General features: G+C 39.7%; 1 protein-coding gene across 3 annotated transcripts in view; it reads right to left on the reverse strand.

Annotated features, from left to right (window-relative positions):
- CTNND2 (catenin delta 2) overlaps positions 1-24654 on the reverse strand; it is a 679731-nt gene that overhangs the window by 85032 nt on the left and 570045 nt on the right. For all 3 annotated transcript variants that reach the window (XM_054191357.1, XM_054191355.1, XM_054191356.1), the window contains 3 exons: positions 17608-17725; positions 13432-13617; positions 2083-2256 (listed from right to left, as the gene is read on the reverse strand). In XM_054191357.1, coding sequence (XP_054047332.1) covers positions 2083-2256; positions 13432-13617; positions 17608-17725 — 478 coding nt within the window. The remainder of the gene's footprint in view (positions 1-2082; positions 2257-13431; positions 13618-17607; positions 17726-24654) is intronic.

A 24654-nucleotide genomic window follows, 5' to 3' on the forward strand; every position in this document is an offset into this window, starting at 1 on the left:
TTCATCTTCCAGCGTGTGAACATGCCTGCTGCACCGGGATTCTTCTGACGTTAAAATAATGCTAACTGTAAAAAAACCCACAATTGCTCTTGCTATTAATATTAATAGCAACATTGTTTATTTTAATGCAGTTTGCTCTTTTTCTTTCTTTCAGTGCATCTTAAAAGTTCTTCTTGAAAATTTCAAGTAAAAAAAAAATAATCTTTTCCTATTCTTTACACAATTACATTTTCTTGGAAGAACTTAAAAAAATGAAAATCTCCCTTAGGAATAACCTCTTCTTTCAAGAATTTTCTATCTTTTATTTCAGTCATTTTATATCCAGAAGACTGCAGCAGTAGAAAAGAGAGGTCAAAAGGTGGAAACATCAATGCTTATGTAATCCCCAAAGAGGATTATTCCCCTCACAAAAATGGCTAGTATGACATGTGAAATTAAGGATATTAATTCTGTGTCTGCACATCACTTGTAATGGAATTGGTGAATCTTTGGAAAAATGCAGCAACACGAGAACAACTGAGCTTTTCCCATGGTATCAGCGTGGATGGTATTAAAAGTTCAGATCAGTTTTTCTAACCCGGCACTTGCCAAAGAGCTCTGCGGAGCCGTCCTTCCCCTCCCTGTACACTTCTGCCAACTAAAGGATGACAGGTATACAGATTTATTAGAAATGGGAGTAGGGGCACCACTTGGATTTTAGCACGCCTGTTAGTCCTGGCAAATACGCATGCATTGTTTTCTCGTTTGGAGCAGGGCTACACCCATTCCCAGATGGATAAAGTGCATTTATCGTGTTTCTGTGCCAGGATTACACAATCTGATGTGGTCTACAGTATGAGAATAATAAAAGCATAATGATTTTCAGGCGCAGTGTATACGTAGCACTTCATAGGAGAAAAATCACCGGACAGATACTTTGTTACTTATTTCATACATCATTCAATGCAATAGTCAAAAGCATGTGGAACACAGTGCTCAAAAAAGATCACATGCCTCTGAAAATCTACTGAATGTGCCAACTCAACTTCTGATAAAACTTTATAGGAAAAAAAACCCCAATTTATTAGTGTCGGGGCTAACATTTTAAAATTAATGCCTAATTAAATTGGTATTTACATATCACATGTGAATGCCCAACTGCTGAAAACCAAACCGGATACCTTCTGAGACTCAACTCTGATAACTGTGTTTCTCCATACATGTGTGTTTTCATAGTAAATGAGAAAAATACCCACTGAGAGTTAACTTAAAATCAACGCATTATATTTACACAACAGGATTCGATAGTAAGCACTTTCACACAATCAAGCCAGTTTATCATCAGGAAAGCAATAAAGAAATTGCCCTAAAAAGTAAACCAGGCTCAACTGTTATCTTGAATTTTACCAATTCGTTCTAAATTTAGAAATATTTTCAAAATCTAATAAATGAGTTTTAATTCTTTTCTCAATTCACTGCAAATAATACAAGGGACAAAAATGTATCTTTTGACTATAATTGAAAAGTAGGATTAGCTGGAATAGAGTGCTTTGATTGAGCATTTCTTTGCTTATTGTACATCTTTAATCATATTGTCGACGTATTTTAATAACGTCTGTATTTAATAACGTCTTATTTTTAAAAAAAGCAGGTAAGATTACTTGTGTTGATCTTGCTCTGCTCTTGCCTGGTTTCTCTTAAGAGACAGAATGTCAACCAGTTTCTGCACTAACAGAACAATATGGTTTCATTTGATTGTCACTGGTGATATTTTTGGCTCATTTTTCACGGCTCTGTCACCCAGATTCATAAAGAAGCTGCTTTTCCTCATTTGGATATTGGTTTTCAGCAGCAATTTTTCATACTTGACTTGACCTATGTGATTTTCACTGCTGCATGCCAACTTTTGCTATGATATGACTATCTGTATCAATTCAGAGGACTTGAAATACTATCCCAAATTTGACTGCAGATAGTTCTGTGAAAACAGAAGGTTATTCCACTACCAGGAGCATTCAGATACATATATATCACCAGCTTGCTGTCATCTGTAGGGTTTTTTCCAAACTGAAAAAGAAAGACGTATCAGGTTAATATTCCTACCTTCCAGCTCCCAGCAGCCAAGTTCTGCAGTGCCCCTGCTGCCCCCTCCAGCGTGTCTGGATTTGAGCACTCAGAAAGAAGTGTGAGGTAGGGTTTGACTATTGAAGGGTGCCACAGCATCTGGATTCCTTTGGGTGGTTCTGCACAGTCTGGGAGAGGTCCTACACCATCCCACTGTTGGAAAGTACAAATCAGATTGTCAGCGAGGAACAGCAAAATACTTGAGAATTGACGCAGTTGAAGTTGTAACATCTACGTGTGCGTACACAAATGCATCTGCCTGCAAGCAGCCGTTCTCAATTTTAGCATATCCTGTGATTCTTCATAGAGAGCCCAAATTTCCTACTCAACACTCCTTATAGAAGAGCTACAGCATTGGCAGAAATCACAGTGTTTTAGCTAGCTGACATAACAAAACCACTTTTCACTGCATTTACTTTTTTGTGTGGGAACGGAAGCCCAGTGAATGTGAACGTATCTTAAGAGGCAAATCTAGAACTTGCATGGGAAGAAGAGATTTTCCTTTTTCCCATCCTGCTCAGTTCTCCACATTCTCTCTCTTCTTATGAGAAAAAAAACCAACACCATGAAACACTACTGTGGCAAACTGAATCGCCAAAGGCCATGAGCCCTCCGTCCCCTGAAAAGCCCAAGTGTGACAAATCTTCCTCAACTTCACAACTTCTTCTGGCTTCTCACCGTGCGAGTGCCGGAGGCATTTGGCCGTACAGCCAGCCAGCCACCCCGTCTGAGACTCCGATGTAGTCAGTAGAACCACATCCCACAGACCAGACTCTTTCTCTCATCGCATACAGAGTTTTGCGATGAAAATAACCCTAGTCTGATATCCCAGATGGGCAATATTAAAACCTGGACAACAAGCAGGTTATTGCACTAAACCCACTCTTAACGGAAAGAGAAACTTTATTCCAGGAGAACAGTGATTCACCTCTCCAGTGGAATGCACAATACTTGCACCTAAGCTTGAAATATCTTAAAAGAAGGAAAATCAAGGACTTTTTTGTGTGGTTTTTTAAAACGAAAGTAAGCTGTGGCATGCACTTTTAATGAAATCTTAAATGTGTTTTCTATCTATGTAACGTATATTTTGCTTAGGTTTGTAATGATAAAGGGATTTAGAAAATTCATAGCCTTAACACCACTGTTAGGAACAAGCCTCAACTTTTTAATGCAATCTCTTTTCTAACACCTCTGACATGTCCAGATTGCACGATACGATACAAAGTAAACCTTTTCATGCCTCGGGTTAGAGCTTACTGTGATTATGTAGATAAAAAATGTGTATCGTAACATTAAACATCTACAAGAGATACAAAGATAGCACAAACCAAATTAATTCCTTGTTTAGATCTGCAAAAGTTAATTTAATTAGAAGTCAAACGACACAACAGTACTTGCGCAGCAAAGATCTAGAATCTCTTGTTTTCAGGAAGTTATCAATCATCATTTTATTTAAGCTAACTTTAAAAATCTACGTATAGTTGAAGGGACAACCAATCAAGTCTTATCTAAAAACAACTAACACAACTTAATTTTAACAAGGTTTTGCTAGATCACTACCATTAAGAATGCAAACCCCTATTTTTTTCTAAATTAAACCAGAAGAAACACCAAAGTAGAAAGCTAGTGGGACCACTTAATACACACGAGCAGTTACTGAAAACCAGAAAGCTGCTCAGATACGAAACTCACTGCGCTGGGCAAAAGCTACCATAGTTTAAAAGAACTGGCACAGCAATACCCAGTGGTGGTTGCGAAACTACAGGAAAATTGCCTTCTAGAGAAACAATCCCTTTAAATGACACTATTGTAAGGCTGTGCCTTTGAATATTTTTAATACATTTCTGCCTTTAAACCAATAGGTTGATTTCACTGCATGTGACTCAGTTCTCTTTTTTCCTCCATATAAATCACCATCCTTGCCAGAAATGACTTCTCGTCAGCTCATAAAAAATACATTAAAGCCTGCTTCTTATTTTAACTCTTGGAATTCAATCATTTACGCTGGCAGAATTTTTTGGAAAACAAATGAGAAACTTATCTTACAGGTCAAACCTGACCTCACACCAGCTTTAGGCTTTGTACCTTACTGAGTCCACTAACGAATGACTTGTGATGTCTAAGGGCACAAATTCAGGTCTTCATCCATCTCATTCCGATTTGCACAAATTATGGACATATCACGCAACTGAAGAGTGTTTGCACAGGGTACTAATAATAGTATGTCACAGACAAAGTACATATAACATATCAAGGGTATCAGATCAACCCAATACATTTTTTACACCTATGTGTGGATGTAACTTTTTTTTTAAACGCAGGTATTTACAAGCCCAAAGACTGCTGAAAATCAGCTGACATAAATAGAGCTGTATATATGTTCGTGCTGTGCTGGTACTTATAAAGCACTAGAAATGATACTTGCAGATAAATTAATATTTAATGTGGTTTTGCCATTCTGCCCAGTAATGAGAAAACGTTTGAAAAAAAATGTGAGACGGATTACTGCATTTCCCTGCCCTTCTTGCTACTCTCTTTTAGCACATGATTGTATTAATTTATCACCAACTGTGGGGGAAGATGTTTTTCTCAAGACACTGTGATGCCTCAGGGTCCTTGTAAGGGTGATGGAAGTCTCTGGTACCGCACCTGCATCTGCAGGGAAGGCGCAGTAAATCCAGTGACATTGGATAATGTCCTGCACCGTTCCTCAGATGTCGTGCGTGTGCCCAGAGCAGCAGAGCGGCATGCGCAGGGAGACTGTCACTGCCAACCACGCATAACATACGTGCTGTGCCTATGGAAGCCACTTCAAGGGCATGCGATAAAGGGTGACAGAACTGCAGACACTTTCTGGGAGGTAGAGGGCACAAGCAACCATGACATGGACCATGCTGGAGCGAGTCCAGAGGAGGACCACAAAGATGATGAGAGGGCTGGAGCACCTCTCCTGTGAAGACAGGCTGAGAGAGTTGGGGCTGTATAGCCTGGAGAAGGCTCCGTGGAGACCTTATAGCGGCTTTCCAGTACCTAAAGGGGGCCTACAGGAGAGATGGGGAGGGACTCTTTACCAGGGAGTGTAGTGATAGGTCGACGGGTAATGGTTTTAAACTGAAAGAAGGTAGATTTACATTAGATATTAGGAAGAAATTCTTTACTGTGAGGGTGGTGAGGCACTGGAACAGGTTGCCCAGAGAAGCTGTGGATGCCTCATCCCTGGAAGTGTTCAAGGCCAGGTTGGATGGGACTTTGAGCAACCCGGTCTAGTGGGAGGTGTCCCTGCCCATGGCAGGGGGCTGGAACTAGGTGATCTTTAAGGTCCCTTCCAATGCTAACCATTCTATGATTCTATGACCTGTCATGCACTCCCTGTCTCCGTGTTTCAGCTCCTCTCTGCTCCTGCATGTGTGATCTCAGCTAACCCTTCACTGAAGGACTTAAAGGTTTCTGGCATCTTCCACGTAGCTGAGACCTGTGCCTGCAGCTGTACAGCCCAACTGTTGCAGGGCATGCAGGACTGATACAGGTCAGAAAAGAAGCTTTTGTAAAGGAGATTTTCCTGATCTTCCCCCATTTATTTTGCATTTCATAAATATAAACATCCATTGCCTGAGCAAAAAAAAAAAAAATTTCCCCCAAAATGATATTAGAGTCCATTTTCTCAAATGGTGGGTAAGGCATAGCAGAAGTTGCTTTGTAGTTCACATTGCTCAATGTTAACGACGCGAGGCAGCATGTGCTAAACAACTCTACCCAGTGAATTACCGGAACAGTTACTGTATTGTTGCAGACCATCAGGAATGATCAGTAAGGTCTATTTGAGATAGGCTGTGCGTATATTAGGAGCCTCTGAAAAAGAGGACGACTGCATGCGATTACTCTTCCTAGCTTATGCTAAGGAGGAAAAAAAAGTCATAAACAAATATTCCTTCCAGACTTCTCTCCTTCAGCTGAAATTACCCACATATATCGTGGTGGAAGCTGACAAACTGTTTGTTATGTGGGTGAGATACAAATCTCTCATTTCCTGAAACTGCTGCAAACAAAGGATGAAAGTCAAGAAGAATAAAAAGCCGAACACAAAGATCTCTAAGAACAACAGGCTTTTTAGAGCAAGAGTATTCTAATAAAGTTTCCAAAGTTTTCACATTACTAAGGAACTCTGAGAGGAGAAAAAGATCACTCATTGAGATGCTCCCCCGTGCCACACAACAGATCATCTACCACCTTCTTTCTCAATTTAATGAATTCAAATCTACGCTTATGGTGTAGTTGTACTGGCTACCTGGGAAAGCTTCAACTCAGTAAGGAAGTGCACTCTCCATATTTTGGGTTTTGTACTAACAACCTCAAGTTGGTGGTGTTTGTCATTAAGGAGTATCACATGACAACAGGTTTTCCAAAAACAGTGTTTTATTTTCATTTATTATATATGAGTGTTCCACACACCCCCCCGCCCGAGTCTGTGCAAAATACCACCACTAAAAAAAAGAAAATCTAGGAAAAAATTCAAACAAAACCCAGCAATGACTAAATGACTTTAAACTAACAGCCCCCCTAAGAGGACAATGATTTCTCACCCTGGGTATCTTAGCGGCTGTGGCTGCAGCAGTCTATGACAGCTGTCCCCACACATGCCAACAACCGCTTTTGGAAGCCTTTGTCCAAGAGATGCATTGGACAATGCTGTCAAGAGCAGAAATCTAAAGTTAAGCAACAAAAATTCATCAAAATCACAGAGCTTGCTTCCAGGGGCGATGGGATGCCATGCAGCTGATACAAAGAAGGCAGGAATGCCGCTATTTAAATCAAGTCAAATTTCAGTTTAGGCATCCAGGCCTAAAGAAAGGTGGTGAATGTAACTGAAGATGTCCACTCACACAGAGACAACAGGAGTAGGGTGGGAGAGGGCAGAGCTGCTGTGGTCCAGCAACATGTACTCCCAACAAAATATCTTTTGATATTGTTACTATCGTTCCGTGACGATTCTATGAAAACTGGATAATTTTCAGATACAGTTTATTGCATAAATAAGGGTAACCTGCCCAGTTTGATCTGACGGCGTTCACAATTTTGGGAAAGGTTTTTAGAGTGCTTTCAAAACATTCCAATATTTTGAATCTTTATTACTAATCTGAGATATGAATAAATCTAAATTTTACTTCAGATTATATATTACATTCTTAAAATAATTGTCAATGCCTTTATTCTACTTTTTAATATTATTACACTTGGCTAAGAAAAATAATTTAATTCCATTTGTGCATTTTGTTTTTGCTTAAAAACCAGACCCCTCTCAAATAAAACAGGATGGAGTTCAGTCCAGGGCCAACAATTTTTGGCATATCACTACACCTCCTTCTCCTCACCCCTCTCCTCTCCATAGGAAGCTGAAGCTAATGGGCTTTGCACTATATTCCGCAAATTGACAAATACAAATGATACTTAATAACCCTGTAGTTTTGACTTCAAAAACAATTTGGTTAAACATGATACTGAGAGATTCCCGGGGTACATGGGATGTTTCTGTGTAGGCAAGCAGGAATTTAGAAATGGTTGCTAAGAAGCTCTGTAAGGAACCGCTCAAGATAGTTGATTTCTTGCTAATCAATACTTGACATAACCACCTTGTGCAAGACAAGGAAGCAACAAGTGAAAATAATATCCTCCCTGAGCAGAACATACTGGTAACAGAATCTTTCATCCCTAATCCCAGTTTAGATTATTAGCCAAACCCAGGAGCCACCACCATTTCTCTGTTTCTGTGTTTATTAATTTGGTATGGCTTGGTAGAGTATTGAAATCTACTTGGTAAAATAGTGGTCTCACCACACGAAAAAGCATATCTCACAGCTTTATTTTTTATTCTTTTTGAAATATTATTGCCTTAAGCCTCCTATTTCACCTGGATAGAAGAATTTACAGCCCATTTAGCTAGCATGCTAAAGAGGTGTGCCTGTCAATTGATAATGATATATGACTTGAAGTGTTGCTGTTATACCTTAAGGCTCCTGACAGAAGGTGAAAGAGAAGGTCAGGCTCATTTCAAAAGTGCCACTTCCAATCAAAAATCAGATTTTGGGCTAGATTCTGGACTGCCAAGAATGATCACAGGTGGGGAACTCGAGGGGAGTGTGAAACCAAGGAGTCAGCCTCTTTCTTCTTTGTGAAGAAAGGAAAAGAAATTAAATAATCTACATGTATATATGATGGGCTGCGTAACAAGAAATAAAATAAGGATTAATGACAACTCCCTGGCTCTTTTACTGAAATTGGACCATACAAGTTATTTTCCCTAACTGCTTGTTATGATTTAACCCCAGCCAGCGACTAGGACCACGCAGCTGCTCGGTCACTCCTCCCTCCCCCAGTAGGGTAGGGAGAAGAGAGAGAAACGGAGGGAGGAAAAAACACCCATGGGTTGAGATAAAGACAGTTTAATAGAACAGTAACAGAAGGGGAAAATAATAATAATAATAATGGTAAAAGAATATAGAAAATAAAGTGATACAACAACACCTGATGACCCATTGCCCATCCCATCCTGAGCAGTGATCACGGATTCCCACCCCCTGGCCAACCCCCATATATATGCTGAGCGTGACATCTGTGGTATGGAATATTCCTTTGGCCAGCTTGTTCCGTCTATGCTCCCTCTCAGCTTCTACGGGAAGCTGAAAGAGTCCTTGACGAGTGAAAACATCACTTAGCAACTACTGAAACAATATGGGTCATCAACATTATTCTCATACTAAATCCAAAACACAGCAGCTACTAGGAAAAAAAATATAACTCTATCCCAGCTGAAACCAGGACGCTTGCTTTTTGGCCTAATCCTTCTTACACAGCTCGAAGAATAAACCTGTTGGCAGCAGTGAGAACAGCAACAGCAGCGACAAAATTTTCCACAGTGGAAAAATCCATTTCCATCTGAAAAGTGACAGGATACAAGGCAGAAGAGGTCAATGTCTATAATGTTCTAGTTGGAGATGAAGGCCTCTACAGCTGGGGAGCTTTGTGGGAGGAAGGGTCAGTAACAGCTGGTCACAGGTAAGCAGCAGGGAGAATATAATGAACAGCAGCGATGGCAGGAACTACAGTCCTTGGGATCTGAGACAGAAATGAAGACTGGTGAGCCTCACTTATCTTTCCTGAAGCCTTTATAGAAGCTTTGCTTTCTGTTTTTCCGTAGATAATACCGATGCTATACCTGGCTTTTATTGCAAATCTTTAGAAGGTTTGGGTTTCTTTGGGCATTAAACTTTGCATGACAAAGCACACAGCTCAGGTACCCATCTGAGCCCTGGCAGAGAGCCAGGGGTAGGATTGTGGGCTCTTTTAACAAAACCCACCTTTGTTCTGAGATAGGGAGAACTACGACCCTAAGGGAACTCTTCAAGTAAAGTAATTTGAAAGGTGACGTTAGACTTAGCTCTAAAAGCAACATTTCTTATTTGATTTCAAGATGAGGAGAAGTTGCCATTGGTATAGATGATTGATGTCATTAATGAAAAATATATTCCAATCTGTTCTTGAAAGGCCTTTCAAAGAAAAGCACTTTTGATATTACTGCTCAGTTCTGTTCTTCTCTTCAAGAAACTTACGTGTGACTACAACTGAAATATAACCTAGAGAAACAGTGGTAATTGTTTCCTAAATCATAAAATCAAGGAATTAACTTCTATTTTCTTTACAGAGAAAACCAGTGAGGAAGTAAAAGGAAAATCTCACAATTACATTCATTTAAATCTGAACATTTTCCTGTTTCGTGAATCTTATTTTCTGAGGAAGACTGAAACAGACAATTTTATTATACGAGAACCCCATGGCACCGCCTAAAAAGAATGATACCTACACGTATTTTCTGAGGACATAAAATGTAGCAGGCTGCAGAACTGGAAACTAGTCCCCTGTATTGAGGTGTCACAACTCTTAAGAGATGTGTCTGTGCCCTGTGCTTTGCCTGATGGGACAAACAAAACTCTAACAAGTATTAAAGGAGTCGCGCAGGTAAACAACTCAGGTATTAATACTGGGCTGAACTCCACTCTGTGTATCTGTAAATGACAATATTAAGGAGCCTAAAGAAAAATTTGTTTTTACATTTGTGAAGAACCTTTCCGATAGGTAACTAGCTTTGTATAGTCTAATGTGTATGACCTATTAAAATAATCTGAAGCTCAATGCCATCTCTTCACAGGGCATCTGGGTAACCAGCTACTTTTATATCTTTATTGTCTTCCATTTCTTTGAAGTTTTCTTTCACAGGTTCCAAATCCATGGTGGTGTGCAGCACTTTCCGTCTTTCAGATGTTGTAAATCATTACATATGAAGATTCCACAAGTATGCCCTGGTTATTTACATGTAAAAACACTGTCCATCATGAGCGTGATCTTCAGAACTATATCGTAAGATATTTCAGAGGATAAAAGCTTCCCTGCTGAGGCACTTAAGGAATGAGCATTCTAAAAACAGCATCCCGAGAAGAGCGCAAGATCTGTTCTGAGGGACAGGACAAGCAGCAGGCAACAGCTTAAGCACTGCAATTGAAAAGAGATTATGAAAGGCATTACCTGGAAAAATTTAAAAGTCTTGCAGAAAAACGATGAGATTATTGTAGAAGAATATGTACGCGTGTAATACACAGGGCAGCAGTTCAGCACATAGGGAGACAATGTATGGTGAAAGGACACGTGAAAACGTTCTCCTGCAAGCTGCAGAAAGTGTTGCTGAGCTTAGTTTTGATGGGTGAATTCTGACTAACCTGAGGAACACAAGATGATCCTGTTGTTGAAGAAGAAAACAACCCCAACAAAACACCGAAGAATGCTGATTTTTCTTGACACAGAGAAACAGTAAACGGAGTATTCCTGACTGTGACACAGTCCAGAAAATGACCTGGGTTTCCAGTTTTCCTACTTTTCATTAGTAATGAAGGTAGTGGAGTCCTGAAAAACCACAAGACAATGATGGAGCCGAAGAAGCAGAAAGAACTTTTTCTTTTTTTTTTTTTTACATAATTGGACTGTGTGGTTTCCAGAAAGAAAGCCAACTGAATATAGCTGTATGCTCATTTTTCCGAAATAAATGGACAAAAAAATTACCTTTACCCTTACCCCATTTTGAGTTGGGGGTCAAGCTCTATGCTGTTAATATAAAGGCACAGTTACATGAAAAACATTCTTCTGTTTTTCTTTTCCATTTGGTAGAGCTGTTTCTGGCATGGTAATCTTGCTGATAGAACTCAGTCACATTTGTTTTTAGTAGCATTCCACTTATCTTGATAACATATTTTAAAATGTTTGGTACAGTCGACAACAGCCAAGGATCATGGAGTGAGAATAACGCGCTCTACAGAAGGCTTACAAGGCTCACAAGGCTTCCCCTGAACTGAGTAACAGCCACAGGTGAGAACTGGTACATGGCAAGACAGGGTAGGCTGTCCAGATTTAAAGGAAAGGAGATGAAAGAAGAAAAATAGGTAGAAAAATACTTCTAATGTTTGTAAGGCAAAGTGGTTCTTTGCACCACAAGATTAATTATGGAAAGAGTAAATTTATTTCCTTGCCACAGAAAAGCCTAGTGAACATAAACCTGAAAATATGTGCATAGGTTTACTTTTCTTTGGATTTTAAAAATTATGTTACACCCTTCCACTAGACAAACACAAGCAGATCTGACGAGACCTTCACTGTGCTGCATGCTGATAATGAATGCTCATAGAAAGACAAAAGATATCTAAGAGCAGGCAGAAGCATGTAGATTGTAAAGGAAATCACCAAAATCAGCCAAAAGACATTAGTTCTTTGGCCTGGAGGAGGAGAAAGATCTTTTACAGTAAACCTTTGAAGTACAGAGGAGTCTGACTGGAACAATGAAACAGTCAGTGGTACAGAGTTAAGAGTATGAACCTGAGATTCAGAAATCACAGAAGGAATATAAAAGGAAGAGTTGAAAAAGACTTTATATACCCTGTGTGCGTGTGTGCATGCGTGTGTGTTGGTAAACAGAGCACCAAAAGAGAAAAGTGAGTTGCAGTATGACCCATTCATACCCAGACGTGCTATTTTTGTTCCTGCACTTTGAATAATTGCAAGTGCAGCATGTGGAAACTGTTAATTCAGGAACAGAGACGATGACTTTTTATGGGTTAAAATTTGATTGTGTTGGCGCTTTTTATCTCGCTGTAGCCTAATACAGAAATCCCAACAAAAGGCCATAATAAGTTCAAGTTATCCAATGACTGCACTGTTTAACTAGAAGAGTAGGTGAAATTAAAGTCTTACTCGTCATGAGCGCTACATTCTTCAGCACCTGAATCTTAGCTTGTTAATGTTCCTACAACTTTTCCACATTAACACAATTTGCATTTATGTACTTAGGAATATTTTCAATACTGGTTTACATCGTTTATTCAAATACCTTGTGCATCTAATTGGTTACTCAAATGAATATTTCCTTTCAGCAATCTGAAACAGAAATAAATGGCAATGGAAAAGACTAAGTCGGAAGAGATGGAGAACTACCTGCTGCCAGCACAGGTCATTTGAAAAAGTTCCTAAATCAGTAGTTATTCTCATTGCTATTTAGTGTGTGTACTGCTACAACCATGTCTTTCTCTGTAATATCATTGTCAGCACTCCCGACATTTTAAGTTGTTAATGGGAAAACAAGGAGATAAATACACTTTCAAAGACAACCCACCTACAATAAAAACCCGCAGCACCTCAAATAACTTGAGGAAACTATCAAGACTGTACTTCTCAATCTTTGCCTGGTAATGACATTAAATATATCAAAACATGCATGCTTTTTTAAGCATTCACTGATATTGCTTGATTCAGGCCTGTACGGTTTTCTCTCAACATATAGTGGCAGAATACAAGACTAACTTTGAAGCAAATAAGTACACAAATATAAGCCTGATGTTTGCTTGCATCAAGGCCTCTCTATACACATGTGGCTGCGTGGAAGCACAGTGAAAAATTTATGCAGATTACAACTGAATGTTAAGACTTACACTTTTCATTATAAACGACTTCCTTCTATCGACCGAGCAGTTTGCAGTATTTATGGCTTTCACAGTGTACCTGTGACAACAGTTTCCAGGTGCCACCACGTAATGTGTGACTTTCTCAAGCAAACATATTTCCTTTCGTTACTCCAGAGCCATGCTCTGCTTTAAGCTCTCAGCTAATTAACAAAGGCAACAGTTTTATATATTATGCATCATGCACTTAATTTCTAATACAGTACATTAATTATTTATATTTTAAATGATGGGCACTTCATCTACTCGCAACACAGCTGCAAGTATCTTTCATTACCTGATCTTGTGATTTCTTTTTCTTCTTCTTCTTTCCCCAGCACCCTGAACTCTCTGCGTCTTTTCCATTGGCATCACCACAGAGTAATCCATCAAGTTCATCTGTTCCCATCTGCTGTCCCTGAGATGTTTCTGCAGCTAGCCTGTATGAGAGGTTCCTCAAAATGCACACACAGTTTTCAACGGTCTGAAAAGTGTGACACACAAAAAACACCACAACAGAAAACAAAACAAGAAAACAGTTAAAATCCTTCCCTTGCTCACTCTGTATACAAAGCAGAGGAAAACTCATTGGACTTTACACAAACATTTTCCCAGCAAAATTCATATCTGCTCATTTCTGAGTGCTCCCCAGGTAACCACAGCTTAAGAGATTTAGAAATTTTCATGGAAAGAAATCAGTAGTCTGGACAATATTTTTTTGTAAGTTTTTTTATTGTCATTCTAAATTTCACGCTGGAGCCCTGTGTGAAACAGAAGCCAAGGTAAAAAGCGATCAAGAGAACCTGAACACACACAGAATGACAGCAAACTCCCACCTCAGTGAATAGAAAATGCTACAAACACAAAATGGCAGTAGGTTATGGGTCTGGTTTTGTTTGTTCTCACAACCAGAAATAACCTTTTTCTGGCATCAATTCTATGTAAATTACCAGAAAATTGGGATCCGAGTCCCATTTCACAAGTACGTGTAGCACGAACAGATGATGCTTCCCAAGTCCCAGAAGTAAGACTAGAAATCCGAGAGTCTTGCTGCTTTCACTGCTTCTACCCAGGCTGCAGATACCTTAGGAGCCGCATTTCCCTTTCATCCATTTGTGCCCTTAAAAGTTTATGCTTTCTGGCAGGAATCCAGAAATGGAGTGAGACCCAAGTGGAGGAAAAATCACTGATAATCCAACAGAACTTCTGCAGGTCTAAAAGATGCTCAGCTTAGACTTACTTGAAGGCTACTCAAGGAGTTAGTTCAATTTGGTTTGACTATCCCTAATTAAGAAGGGTATTGGCTTAATTTTCTGGAGGCAGGGAAAGCATGGTTAATAAAGCCAGTCTGTATCTATCTGTATTTATTTCAACTGTTCCTAATGCTCCATGGAGATACAAAAAACCAGTCACTACATCCAGCTCTGCTGCTCCATTAACCCAGAACAGAATGAGTGGGAGGCTTTCAGCTCTGTCTTGCTCTGCCATATTCACCAGCGAGGCCAACAGATGGGCATTCATTTACTTTCATATACTGTATGAGCTTATGCCAGGTATGCACTTGGCACACAATTTTTGCGATGACATTAAGTTCCGGAGATGATATTGAACTCAGACTCACCTAGACAGGAATATTTATTTATTTATTTATTTTAAACATAAATGAAATTTCACATTACACTTGGACTAATTTGAAATCTCCAGCCAAATCCATAAACACACGTAGAAATATATGTACCTATGTGTGTGTAGAACGTGTTCTTAGCGCACCTTTCATACCTGAAAGCTTTGCAGCCTTCACAGTGACCATACATTTTAAAAAAAAAAAGTTTGCTGCCTCTTCTGCTTTTCTTTAAGATTTCCATAAGTGAATTTTATTCAGTCTTGCTAATACTTCCTTCTGCGCAGCCATAGCGCGCTGAAGTTGAAGCTTTGTGTTTGTCGATTACGGTTCTAAATTTTAATTCTCCTTTTTACAAATAATGGTTTTCACACTTAAAATTCTCATTATGTTGAAAACAAATAAACTGAGTCCACTGCAAGAACAACGTTACCTCAAACTAAAAACTTATAAGCAAAATTCCAAGGCTCAAACACAACCAACACCTTCTTCACTGAGGTGAACGCTACAAGCCAAAGAAGCTGGTTCTGGTCATCCAGTTGGACAAACTTCACTCCTCCTTGACTTGTAGCTTTGAACTTTCAAGGGTCCTTGTATTCATTATTCCTACAGATATTTCTCAGTTTCACTGTAAGGGGACTAAATATAGTTCAGGAGTCTTTCTATTTTAATAGATCAAATTAAAATTATGAAGCGTAACTTTGTCAGGTAATGCTGTCCAAGTCACTCATTTTTAATACTTTAACTTGAATTACCGTAGCTTTTTCTTATTACACATTTATATGAAACTGCTGCTAAGAAGCTCACAATGCTGCTAAGATTTATGCACTCTTAACTTCACCAACATGAGGAATAACTTTAACAACAAATCCGCATGTGCTTGCAAGTCCCCCATCCTCTTTCAGAGCCTGCAAGAACAGGGATCCATTTTTCAGTATTTCAGTTTTTGGTCACTAACAGTATTACAAAATTATCTAATAGGGCAATTGTCATGGCATTTGGAAAACAGCATTTATTAACTGTAAAATAAAGTTAAATTTTTTTTGGTGCTAATAGCACCATTTTTGAAACTAGATTAAAAAGTGATTTACAGTCAGTTATTTTGATATTTAATTTAATTAAAATTACATTCTACTTTGGGAAAAAGATGCAAGGTAAGAGGCTACACTATGGTCTTCTGTATTTAGCTGCACAACTGCTTCACATCATACGGTTAAAAACCTGTTAGACAGGAGGTTCGAACTACTAAGGCAGGCAGAATAATTTTTCTCTCGTTTCTTCATTTTTTCCTCCATATATGACTTAGCCTGCAGTTTTTGCAAGTCATACCAGCTACAATTGAGAGTATAAACAGAATAGTCTACTAAACAGCAAGAGGCAAAACGGGGAGCTTACTGCGCTCCTTATTTAGCCTTTTTAAGAGTAAAACAATCTTGAAGTCAGTCGGGTCACCTACAAAGAAACTGGTGGAAGAGCAGCAGCTGAGCTGTGAGACGGGGCATAAACTGACTTCCTCCTCCTCCTCCATCCACCTCCCGCTCTGCTCCAGTGAAGCCTCTCTAACTTCTCCTTTCTGTTAGGCAAGCCGAATCAGGGAGCTTTGAATCAGTCCCGGGGCCAGCTGTTCCGAAGGTGATGAAGCTGAAGAAGCCCCCGTGCTGGGGGGCTGCGCTGCGGGAGGTGGGAGACGCAGCCCAGTCTGCTCTGAAACCTGCTGCAAGTGCGGTGCCCACCTTGCGGGTGGCATCCTCCCATCCTCACTCTGTTAAACTCTTATTAATGGAAAAATGATTATAGAGTAGTGGGTTGTGGGGTTTTTTGGGTACTTTCGGGTGTTTTTTTCTCCTTTCAAAAAACAAAACCATTGCCAGCACCACATGCTACAAACCTCTCAGAATTCCAACCTCCCTCCCCTGAATTCATAAGGAAATTTTACCTGTTTGGTTCAGGCTAATGACCACAAAGTTGTGGAGATTACCCCTCTGCAATCTATAAAGCTACAGAAATGCATGGATAACTATCTGTGAAGGATCATTTAGAAATACAAACCCAGTGGACTTCAAAATTTTTGCTATGCTAAAGGCATCTCTCCTTCTTAGGGGTTTGCAAATGGACCAAGGTTGCCCTAAGGCAGCAACTGTAATTAATTTAGCACCGTATACTGAAAGCAAAGGGTATTTGAAACTAGCTTTTCTCTCCTTCTCTGGAATACTTTAATGTATTACAAATCTTCAATTTGTAAATGCTTGAAGTCTTTTTAATTAGGCAGTGCCTTTCACCTTTGGAGAAGCATGTTCATATCCTAGTACTTCAGAGAAATAAAGTTGACATAAAAATACATCTTAAAACAGTTGTTATTGAATGCATTCATTGATCCTCTTCAAAGAGGAAATAATATTGGTATTACTGCAAAACTGCCTATTAATTGCACAAATTTTTTTGATTTGTTTGCCTTGTAAGCCTACCTCACTGTTATTAGTTCTGTCTCATGCAGAGTACTGAAAATCAATTTTAAGGCAAACCTGGCAGAGCAGTGTAAGGAAGTTTACATGGAATATGACATATTTGCTCTTCTTAAACCACTATCATGTTTTCTCCCTTAATAATTCAAGTGAGAGTGTGATGCACTTACCTGTGCATGTAACACAGGTAGACACAAATCCAACACTTCGCACACAAAAATACACAACTCAACAGAAGGGAAAGAAAAAAAAAAAGGGCTAAATTAGGCTTTGCTAAGGCATTCCTCACAATCCGTTTAAAAAAAAACCAAACCCAAACCTGTCACTTTATAGTTCTGATGTGCCCTGAATACCTGGATTTCTTGCTCCTCAAAAGACAAAGATGACAAACCTTACTATCAATTTCACTGCTCCCCAGAGCAGACTGGATCACGTACAGCAATGCGTCCGTCAGGCCATCACACTCCCTCATTCTTCGGCGGGCCTCCTCTCCAGCAGAGCTGACATTCCTGCAAGGCAACGGCAAAGGGTCACCACCTCCACGGCTCTCCTCCCGAAACGCTCTCACAATTAACACACAGATAACCACGCTCGGGTTTTTTTTCTCCTTTCATCAGTTCAGAGCTGTGAATAATGAAGACAGCTGTGAATGAGCTCAGGAAATGTAACACGGAGGGGAACAAATGGAAGTCATCAGGTCCTCCACAAGAAAGGGCTGAGAGGCCAAGCAGCATGCGCCCACCGGAGCTGGGAGACTCACTGCCTACTAAAATTTGGAGAAGGGCTGATCATTTTTCTTTCTTTTTTTTTTTTTTTTCAAAAGTAGGTTTTGCATTTGTGAGAAAGCATTTTAAAAATGTGCATATGTACATATAAATCAAGCTTTGAAAAGTCTAGAGCTTTTGCCAAAGAAATCTCCTAGGATTTGAAGAGCCCAGTAGCTAGGGCTCTTAACCTGAGAGAAAAATAGTATCAAAGCATAACATAAAACACCTGGTATTGCTTGCTTCTCATTTTACATGAGTGTTTCCTTTTCCCTCTCATTTTCAGAGAACATTAATGCCTCATTCTTCTCTTTGCATAGTTGCTCACAAGTTGTTTTACACTGTGAAATTCAAAACCTCAGCTTATTACAGTAATTGTGTTCCTCAGACAGGGCCAGAGGGCTTTCTGAACGCCTTTATAAAAACACAATTAAAACAAAATTTACTGCATAACATAATGTGTCATAAAGTTCAAAATATTGATATATAACAAAACAAATATGTATGAATGAGCATATATAAATGGAATCTATATTTGCTAACATCACGCCTCCCTGAAAGAAACTGCATTCAAATTTGCACAGCAGTGTGGATTTGGAAATGGGTGAATTAGCAATCTCAGGAATGGGGTAAAACTTTTCACATAGTCTCCTTCGGTAGAGGAAGACAACCCTCTGCTGAGGTGCCTCCTCTGTAGCTCCTCTCTCCCCACTACTAAAGTTTACACGAAGGAAGAACAGAGAAGAGCACACCAGCTCTACGTTCTTAATGCCAATGTGTGGAAACGGAAGGGAGGCCATTGGCCCTTTGATTTGGGAAGAAGGCAAGGCATTTTCTTCCTCTTCTACTATTTTCAATTGCCTTTGCATTAAAGAACGAAGAAGGACGAGACTCTGGGGGAGGGGGAAATGAATTTTAGATGGAGGAAGGTGGGAGGACATAAAGATAGTTTCTTTTCAATTCTTTCTTTGCTCTACCTACTTCATCCTGTTCTGCTTCCCTATCATCTGAAAAGAAGCAATTCTGTTACCACAAAGCACCAAGTTTTCCTAATCAAATAATCTTAGAACTGGACAATCCCCTAGCCCCTCCAAAGCAGGTTCCTAATCGATTCTGCACCCTAAACACACATGACTTTCCATCTATACTTGCATCCCCACACAGTCCTAATCAGTTCTGCTCTCCCCCACATAAGCTGCCCCAATTAATTCAATACTGCTCCCTTCACCTCTGCAGCCAGTCCAACAAATGAAGCACTAGAATGAATTCCTTTATCTCCCCAGCACACAAATTCATGCTTTCCATTCTCCTTGATGAGACTCCCCAGTTCAGCCCGCATCACACGTCAGAAGTGTCCCCTTCATAATGGCTTGCAAGTTTTGTGTTGTCGTCTTCTTCTTCTGGTCCCTGAACTATATACCTCTTCCCCGCTCTCTCTGCTGCTACAAGAGCAGCAGATGAGGGGGTTTCCTCCAGTTCATGGGGAAACGCTCTTCTGTCATCCAGGAACTGGGGTCTGAAGAGCATCAACTGGAAAAAGTCTTCCACTGTCTCTCTCTCTGAAGTGATGGAAACCTTTTGACTTCCCTTTGGGTGACAGAAATCAGAAGGTAAAATTACAGAGCATGATCTTCCCAAAACTGTTCCTGTGCCTTATATTTGCAGGGCTGAGGACTTTGCCTAAAGTGGATTTTGAGTAGACTGTCCCCTTATTAAAGGCAACAGCTCCATCTGAAATTCCTGAAGGGCAGCACACATAGGAAAAGCAGAATCATGGATCTGAAACGTGCATTGGGTGTGGGCAATGAGGACAAGGGGGACTGGTGGACTTTCACCTGAAATTCTACTCTCCCACCCTCCCGGAAGATAAATAAAGAGAGAGAGAGAGTTATATCCAGCCCTAAAAGAATAATCACACAAATTACAATAGGAGGATGCTGAGGAAGTGTTCTCAGCACACAACCTTTCCTTGCACCACCATCAAAAAAAAAAAAAAAGCTGAAATACTACTTCCTTTTAAACAGAAGAAGATGTAACAGTCTGTACTAACATAATGTGTCCAGGCTTCTTCATTTTCTGCAGTTACATAAACTAAGTGCAAGCTTTCAAAATATACAGACTTAGACATGGGTAGAAACAGAGATACATTCTCCCTGATCTTTTCATTGAGGTGATTTCTCCTCCTCTCTAGCACGGCCAAATGCACGTCACCTTGACTCTCCAGAGCCTGCAGAGACTGGCAGCCTCTCAGCTCCTCTCCAAGTTCACCAGAAACTCCTCCTCACCAAGACAGCAATGCAGACAACCTTATAGTCCCTGAGCTGGGAGCTGTCTGCCTCTTTCATTTCCTGCCAAACAAAGAACATGAAGCCTTTATACCACATAATACAGACACACTAGGGGCCCATCTTGCGCAGACAATGCGTTTCTTTGCCCTGTGTGGAGGAGCTGTCGAGTTCAGTTCTTCTGTTTATCACCCTTCCCCATTATGCTCCAGTTGCTTCTGTAATTAATAGGTGAATATACTGAATTCCCATGACTGCTTTTCCTTTCCTTTTAAAAGTCTCTGTCTAGTTTCTCCACTGACTCAGCTACAACAGCCCTCCCCATATTTGGCATATTTATTGACGTGGGAAATAGCTTAAAAAAGAAGAGAAATCCAAACCTTGCATCAACATTTTGGCAGAAATAATAATTTGAGCATTTAAAAAGCAACACACCCCGTTATCTAACTACTCCCATTTCACTTCTATTGAAGGAATCATTGTTAACTGAGATCTTTCACAGAAGGTCTCTAATACCACCGCGCTCAGGCTATGTAGTTCTACGAAAGAGAAGCAAGTTACGGATTACTTGAACTGTCAAAGAAAACACACTGCCATCTTAATTTTCTTATTTCTCATTGTTAACTCAAACATGCTGTGGGTGTCAGTGTGACAGGGAGTAAGACACGGTTTGTCATTTGTGAATTTACAGGTCACTGTGCAAACCTTAAACCGGAGCATTAGTAGTATCTACTGTCAGTAAAACACCCCAGTAAGCAAGCACATATTTCTCCAGCGTTGGTCTCCAAACAGGTGAAACCACATTTTCTGTTTCTTTTTAAAAAGATGTGGAGATACAATTCACAGGTTTTCAGGAAAACAGTACTTCTCCATGGTAACAGCAGCCCAGGAAAACCTTCATTCCCTTGTGAATTTTGATACTTTGTAGAAGCTCTGCTCACAGGGTGTATGTGAAGTACAGGCTGACATTTTGAATCTAACAGGATAAGGAGTCTTTCAGGCCTCCATAAACCAGTAACATTATTTTCGAATGGAATCTAGTCACACAGGAATACCAAGAATACCGAGTGCTGAAGAATAACTCTCAGTTTAGTCAGCAGGTCCCATTCAGACCTCCAAAAACCAGTTATCATAAAGAGCTGCTTCTCAGGAGAGGAATACCAAGAACAGACAGTCAGAAGAAGAGCTCAAACACATGTCTCATCACAGTGCCATTTTATGAACAAATGTAAGACTGATTTTGCTAATAATCTAGGAATGGAAAGAGAACTGCAATAATCCAGCTTCAGTTTTATGGGAAGATGTGTCACAGCTGTCATGTCACCACCTGATAACTAACAGCAGGCATGACCCTCCAAACATACCTAAGGGGTGTCAATCCAATGCTCTATGGATATGAATTGTGGGGTATAATGGAGTGCACTGTGCAACACATACCTGATTCCTGTCAACTCTGGCACTTAGATTATTATATATAATTGGTGGGATTTGAGGTGGGGGAAGATGGGTGGTACCGACTAATGTGTTTCTTCTATAGAGTAATTTTCCATACACTCATACAAACGGTGAGAGGCTTTGAGCAATATCCTTATGACTAAGGTAACTAAGTTCCACCTGCCTTGTCCAGGGGAGGGACACGGAGTTCTATGGGAAGGTCATCCAGAAAGCCAGTGTGCTGCGACACAACTCCTCTGACTATGGGACGATTTAGCAAGCTGTTGACATTACTCCCAGTGGCAGTTCTACAAATCTCAAAGACAGAATTAAAGTATCTACAGAAGCACCTGCCCTCCTTGAGCATGCTCAGGTCACATCAAGTACTTTGACCTTTCCTGTATCAGCTACACGTCTGCAGACTCCAGAGCTCACTGCAGTCATGGAGGATAATTGTTGACAACCAATTACGACTATTTAGCAAAGATGAAATCGAGATGGGTCCTCCTTAAGGCTCCACGATAAAAAGAGGAAGCATGTTTAGTATCTAGTATATGTGAAATTTTTGCTATGGACTGATGTGATATAAGAAAGGAAAGACATGGGAAGGGGAATATCCTAAACCAGGTGGAACTCAGAAGTTATCTTCGGTACAGAAACTTCAGATTATTATTTCAAAAAATTTTGTATAAGATGGACTAATCATAACAGCCTCAATCTTTTTCATCCTCCTACTTGCTATAATTATCACCAAAAAGAGATTTTTCACAGAAAGGGGGAAAAGTTTATATAGACCAAGAATTCAAGAAACTTCATTGATGTAGGAACCATGTTTATGTTTCCCTGAGGATAGCTAGCAAGGGAAAAACCCTCGGGAGAATACTGAATAACCAAGCTGCAACTAAATACTCATCTTTAAAACACACACATGCATTAAATTTTTTTTTTAAAAATCCTTGACAGTGGCCTCCTGTATCTGTGCTCTCCTATACGCTGCTTATTTTTATTTCTGTCTGATTGACTAAGCATTCTCCTTCAGGGACAGAGCCTTGTCTCGGTGTCAAGCTGGCATCCCCAGTCCCGCTGCAGTCTGCAGCGAGTGGTGACGATTCTCTTGAGCTGGTCTGCAACATAGCAGGTGATCATGTAAAAGCTATTACTTTTTCTGTGTACTTCCAGCTGTTTCTAGGAGCATTCAGGCTCTTTGCTGCAAGGGTCTAACACAGGAACACTTCCAGCAAAAAGAGGCAACCAACAGCATGCACGTATCCGGCAAGTGTGCTCAGTCATCACCAGTCCCTTGACAACCGCACAATTTTACAGGCTCTTTATAATGGAGTAGACCTTCAGTCACATTGGCTTATCTTCACATTTTCAGTGCAGCCTTTGGACATACTATAAATGGATTAGCTGTAGTAGTTACGGTTACTACTGTAACTTTCAGACATATTCTAATTTTTTTTTATCATTATTTGTACACCAAGACCTTTTTGAATCATCCCTTACTGCTGAGAACTAAACTAGCAGATAAGAGTAGCTATTTCTCAGACAACATACACATTTAAAATAAGCAGTGAGTCAGAAAATAAGAAAACACAAGATGGTTCATCTTCATTATTACAAGTTTCTAAGAGTTATGCTTATAGTGACTACAAAATCAGCTTATTGTTCGGAAGTAATAATAAATGAAAATATTTTTCAGTCACTGCCACAGATCCCCCCTGCAATTTTGCCTGATTTGAACAGTATTAGCAAGATTTCTTCTTGCTAAATGTTCTTAGTACCAGTTATAGCCTTCTTTACCTACAAGTTGGCCTTCAGAGTGGTAATAATTTATTGATCCTGCATGTGGATTAATAATAACACAGGTTTTGGGGCAAATTCTCTCCTATTAATTAGAATAGCTCAACTGTAATTAAAGAAGCAAGACCAATTTATATCAACAAGGAATTTGGCCCCAAATCTTTATCTCTTAGGTATTCATTTCACTTTAAAAGCATACTTTGCAATTAGACGAACATCCGACAGTCTAACGTGGATACAGTCTTGGTTATTAAGCTTTCTATCAAATGCTATGACAATGTGATTTAGCTTTGATTATTCAGCCATACCTTTCATTTTCAAAACATCAGAGCAATTAGCCTACCAAGTCAAGCACTCAACAGGTAGTTTTTACTGCTGTGCTTCTGCGTGTCCAATCCTTAGGCTAAATGCACTCTTTTTAACGAACGCTCTGTGGGATCTGTGAAGCAATTGACTTCTAACATAATGTTTGGCTGTTTTGATATGTTTTGATATGTGATGGAAAAAGAACATAAACTGCCATAAACACCTTAAAAGAAATTGTCTCCCTAAAACAAAATAAACAAAATTTTATGGCGTAAAGTATTTTTGGTAAGGGCTCATGGTATAATGAACGATACCTTCACCTGAAAGAAACAAAAAATATTTCTAACTCTCCCCCTGCCTTTTGCTATGTGTTTTTCATTTGAAGTGCAACTTCTATTTATATACTGTGCACAGAATTATGTATAGTGTATTCAGGAAATGTTTTAAATTATGGTACAAAGAAAATCCTGCAGCAAATTTCTGATTTGATATTTCATTTCTCTGACATGTAGTATCTTGCTCCATAAAAATCACTAGACTCATTAACGCTCAGCTCTTTATGCATATATCCACTTTTAATGCACTACCTGCAGGAGGTGAGTCAGTTTGACCAGTGCTCCTTCAGTTCATAAGAGCTGAAATATTGTGCCACTTACTGCCCTTGGGAAGAAGCTGCTGTGGTGCAGACTCTGAAGACCATAATGGGAACAGTTTAAAGACGTCAATGCGAAGACATTTTTCTCCATTTGGAATTGTAACGTTTCCCACTCGACTCTTTCCCAGGATTTAATCAGATGCTTTGAACAAAAAAGGAGCTCTGCATGTGTTAAAGGCCTACTGCACACT

This window comes from Rissa tridactyla, chromosome 2 (assembly GCF_028500815.1).
Source record: "Rissa tridactyla isolate bRisTri1 chromosome 2, bRisTri1.patW.cur.20221130, whole genome shotgun sequence".
Classification (NCBI taxonomy): domain Eukaryota; kingdom Metazoa; phylum Chordata; class Aves; order Charadriiformes; family Laridae; genus Rissa; species Rissa tridactyla.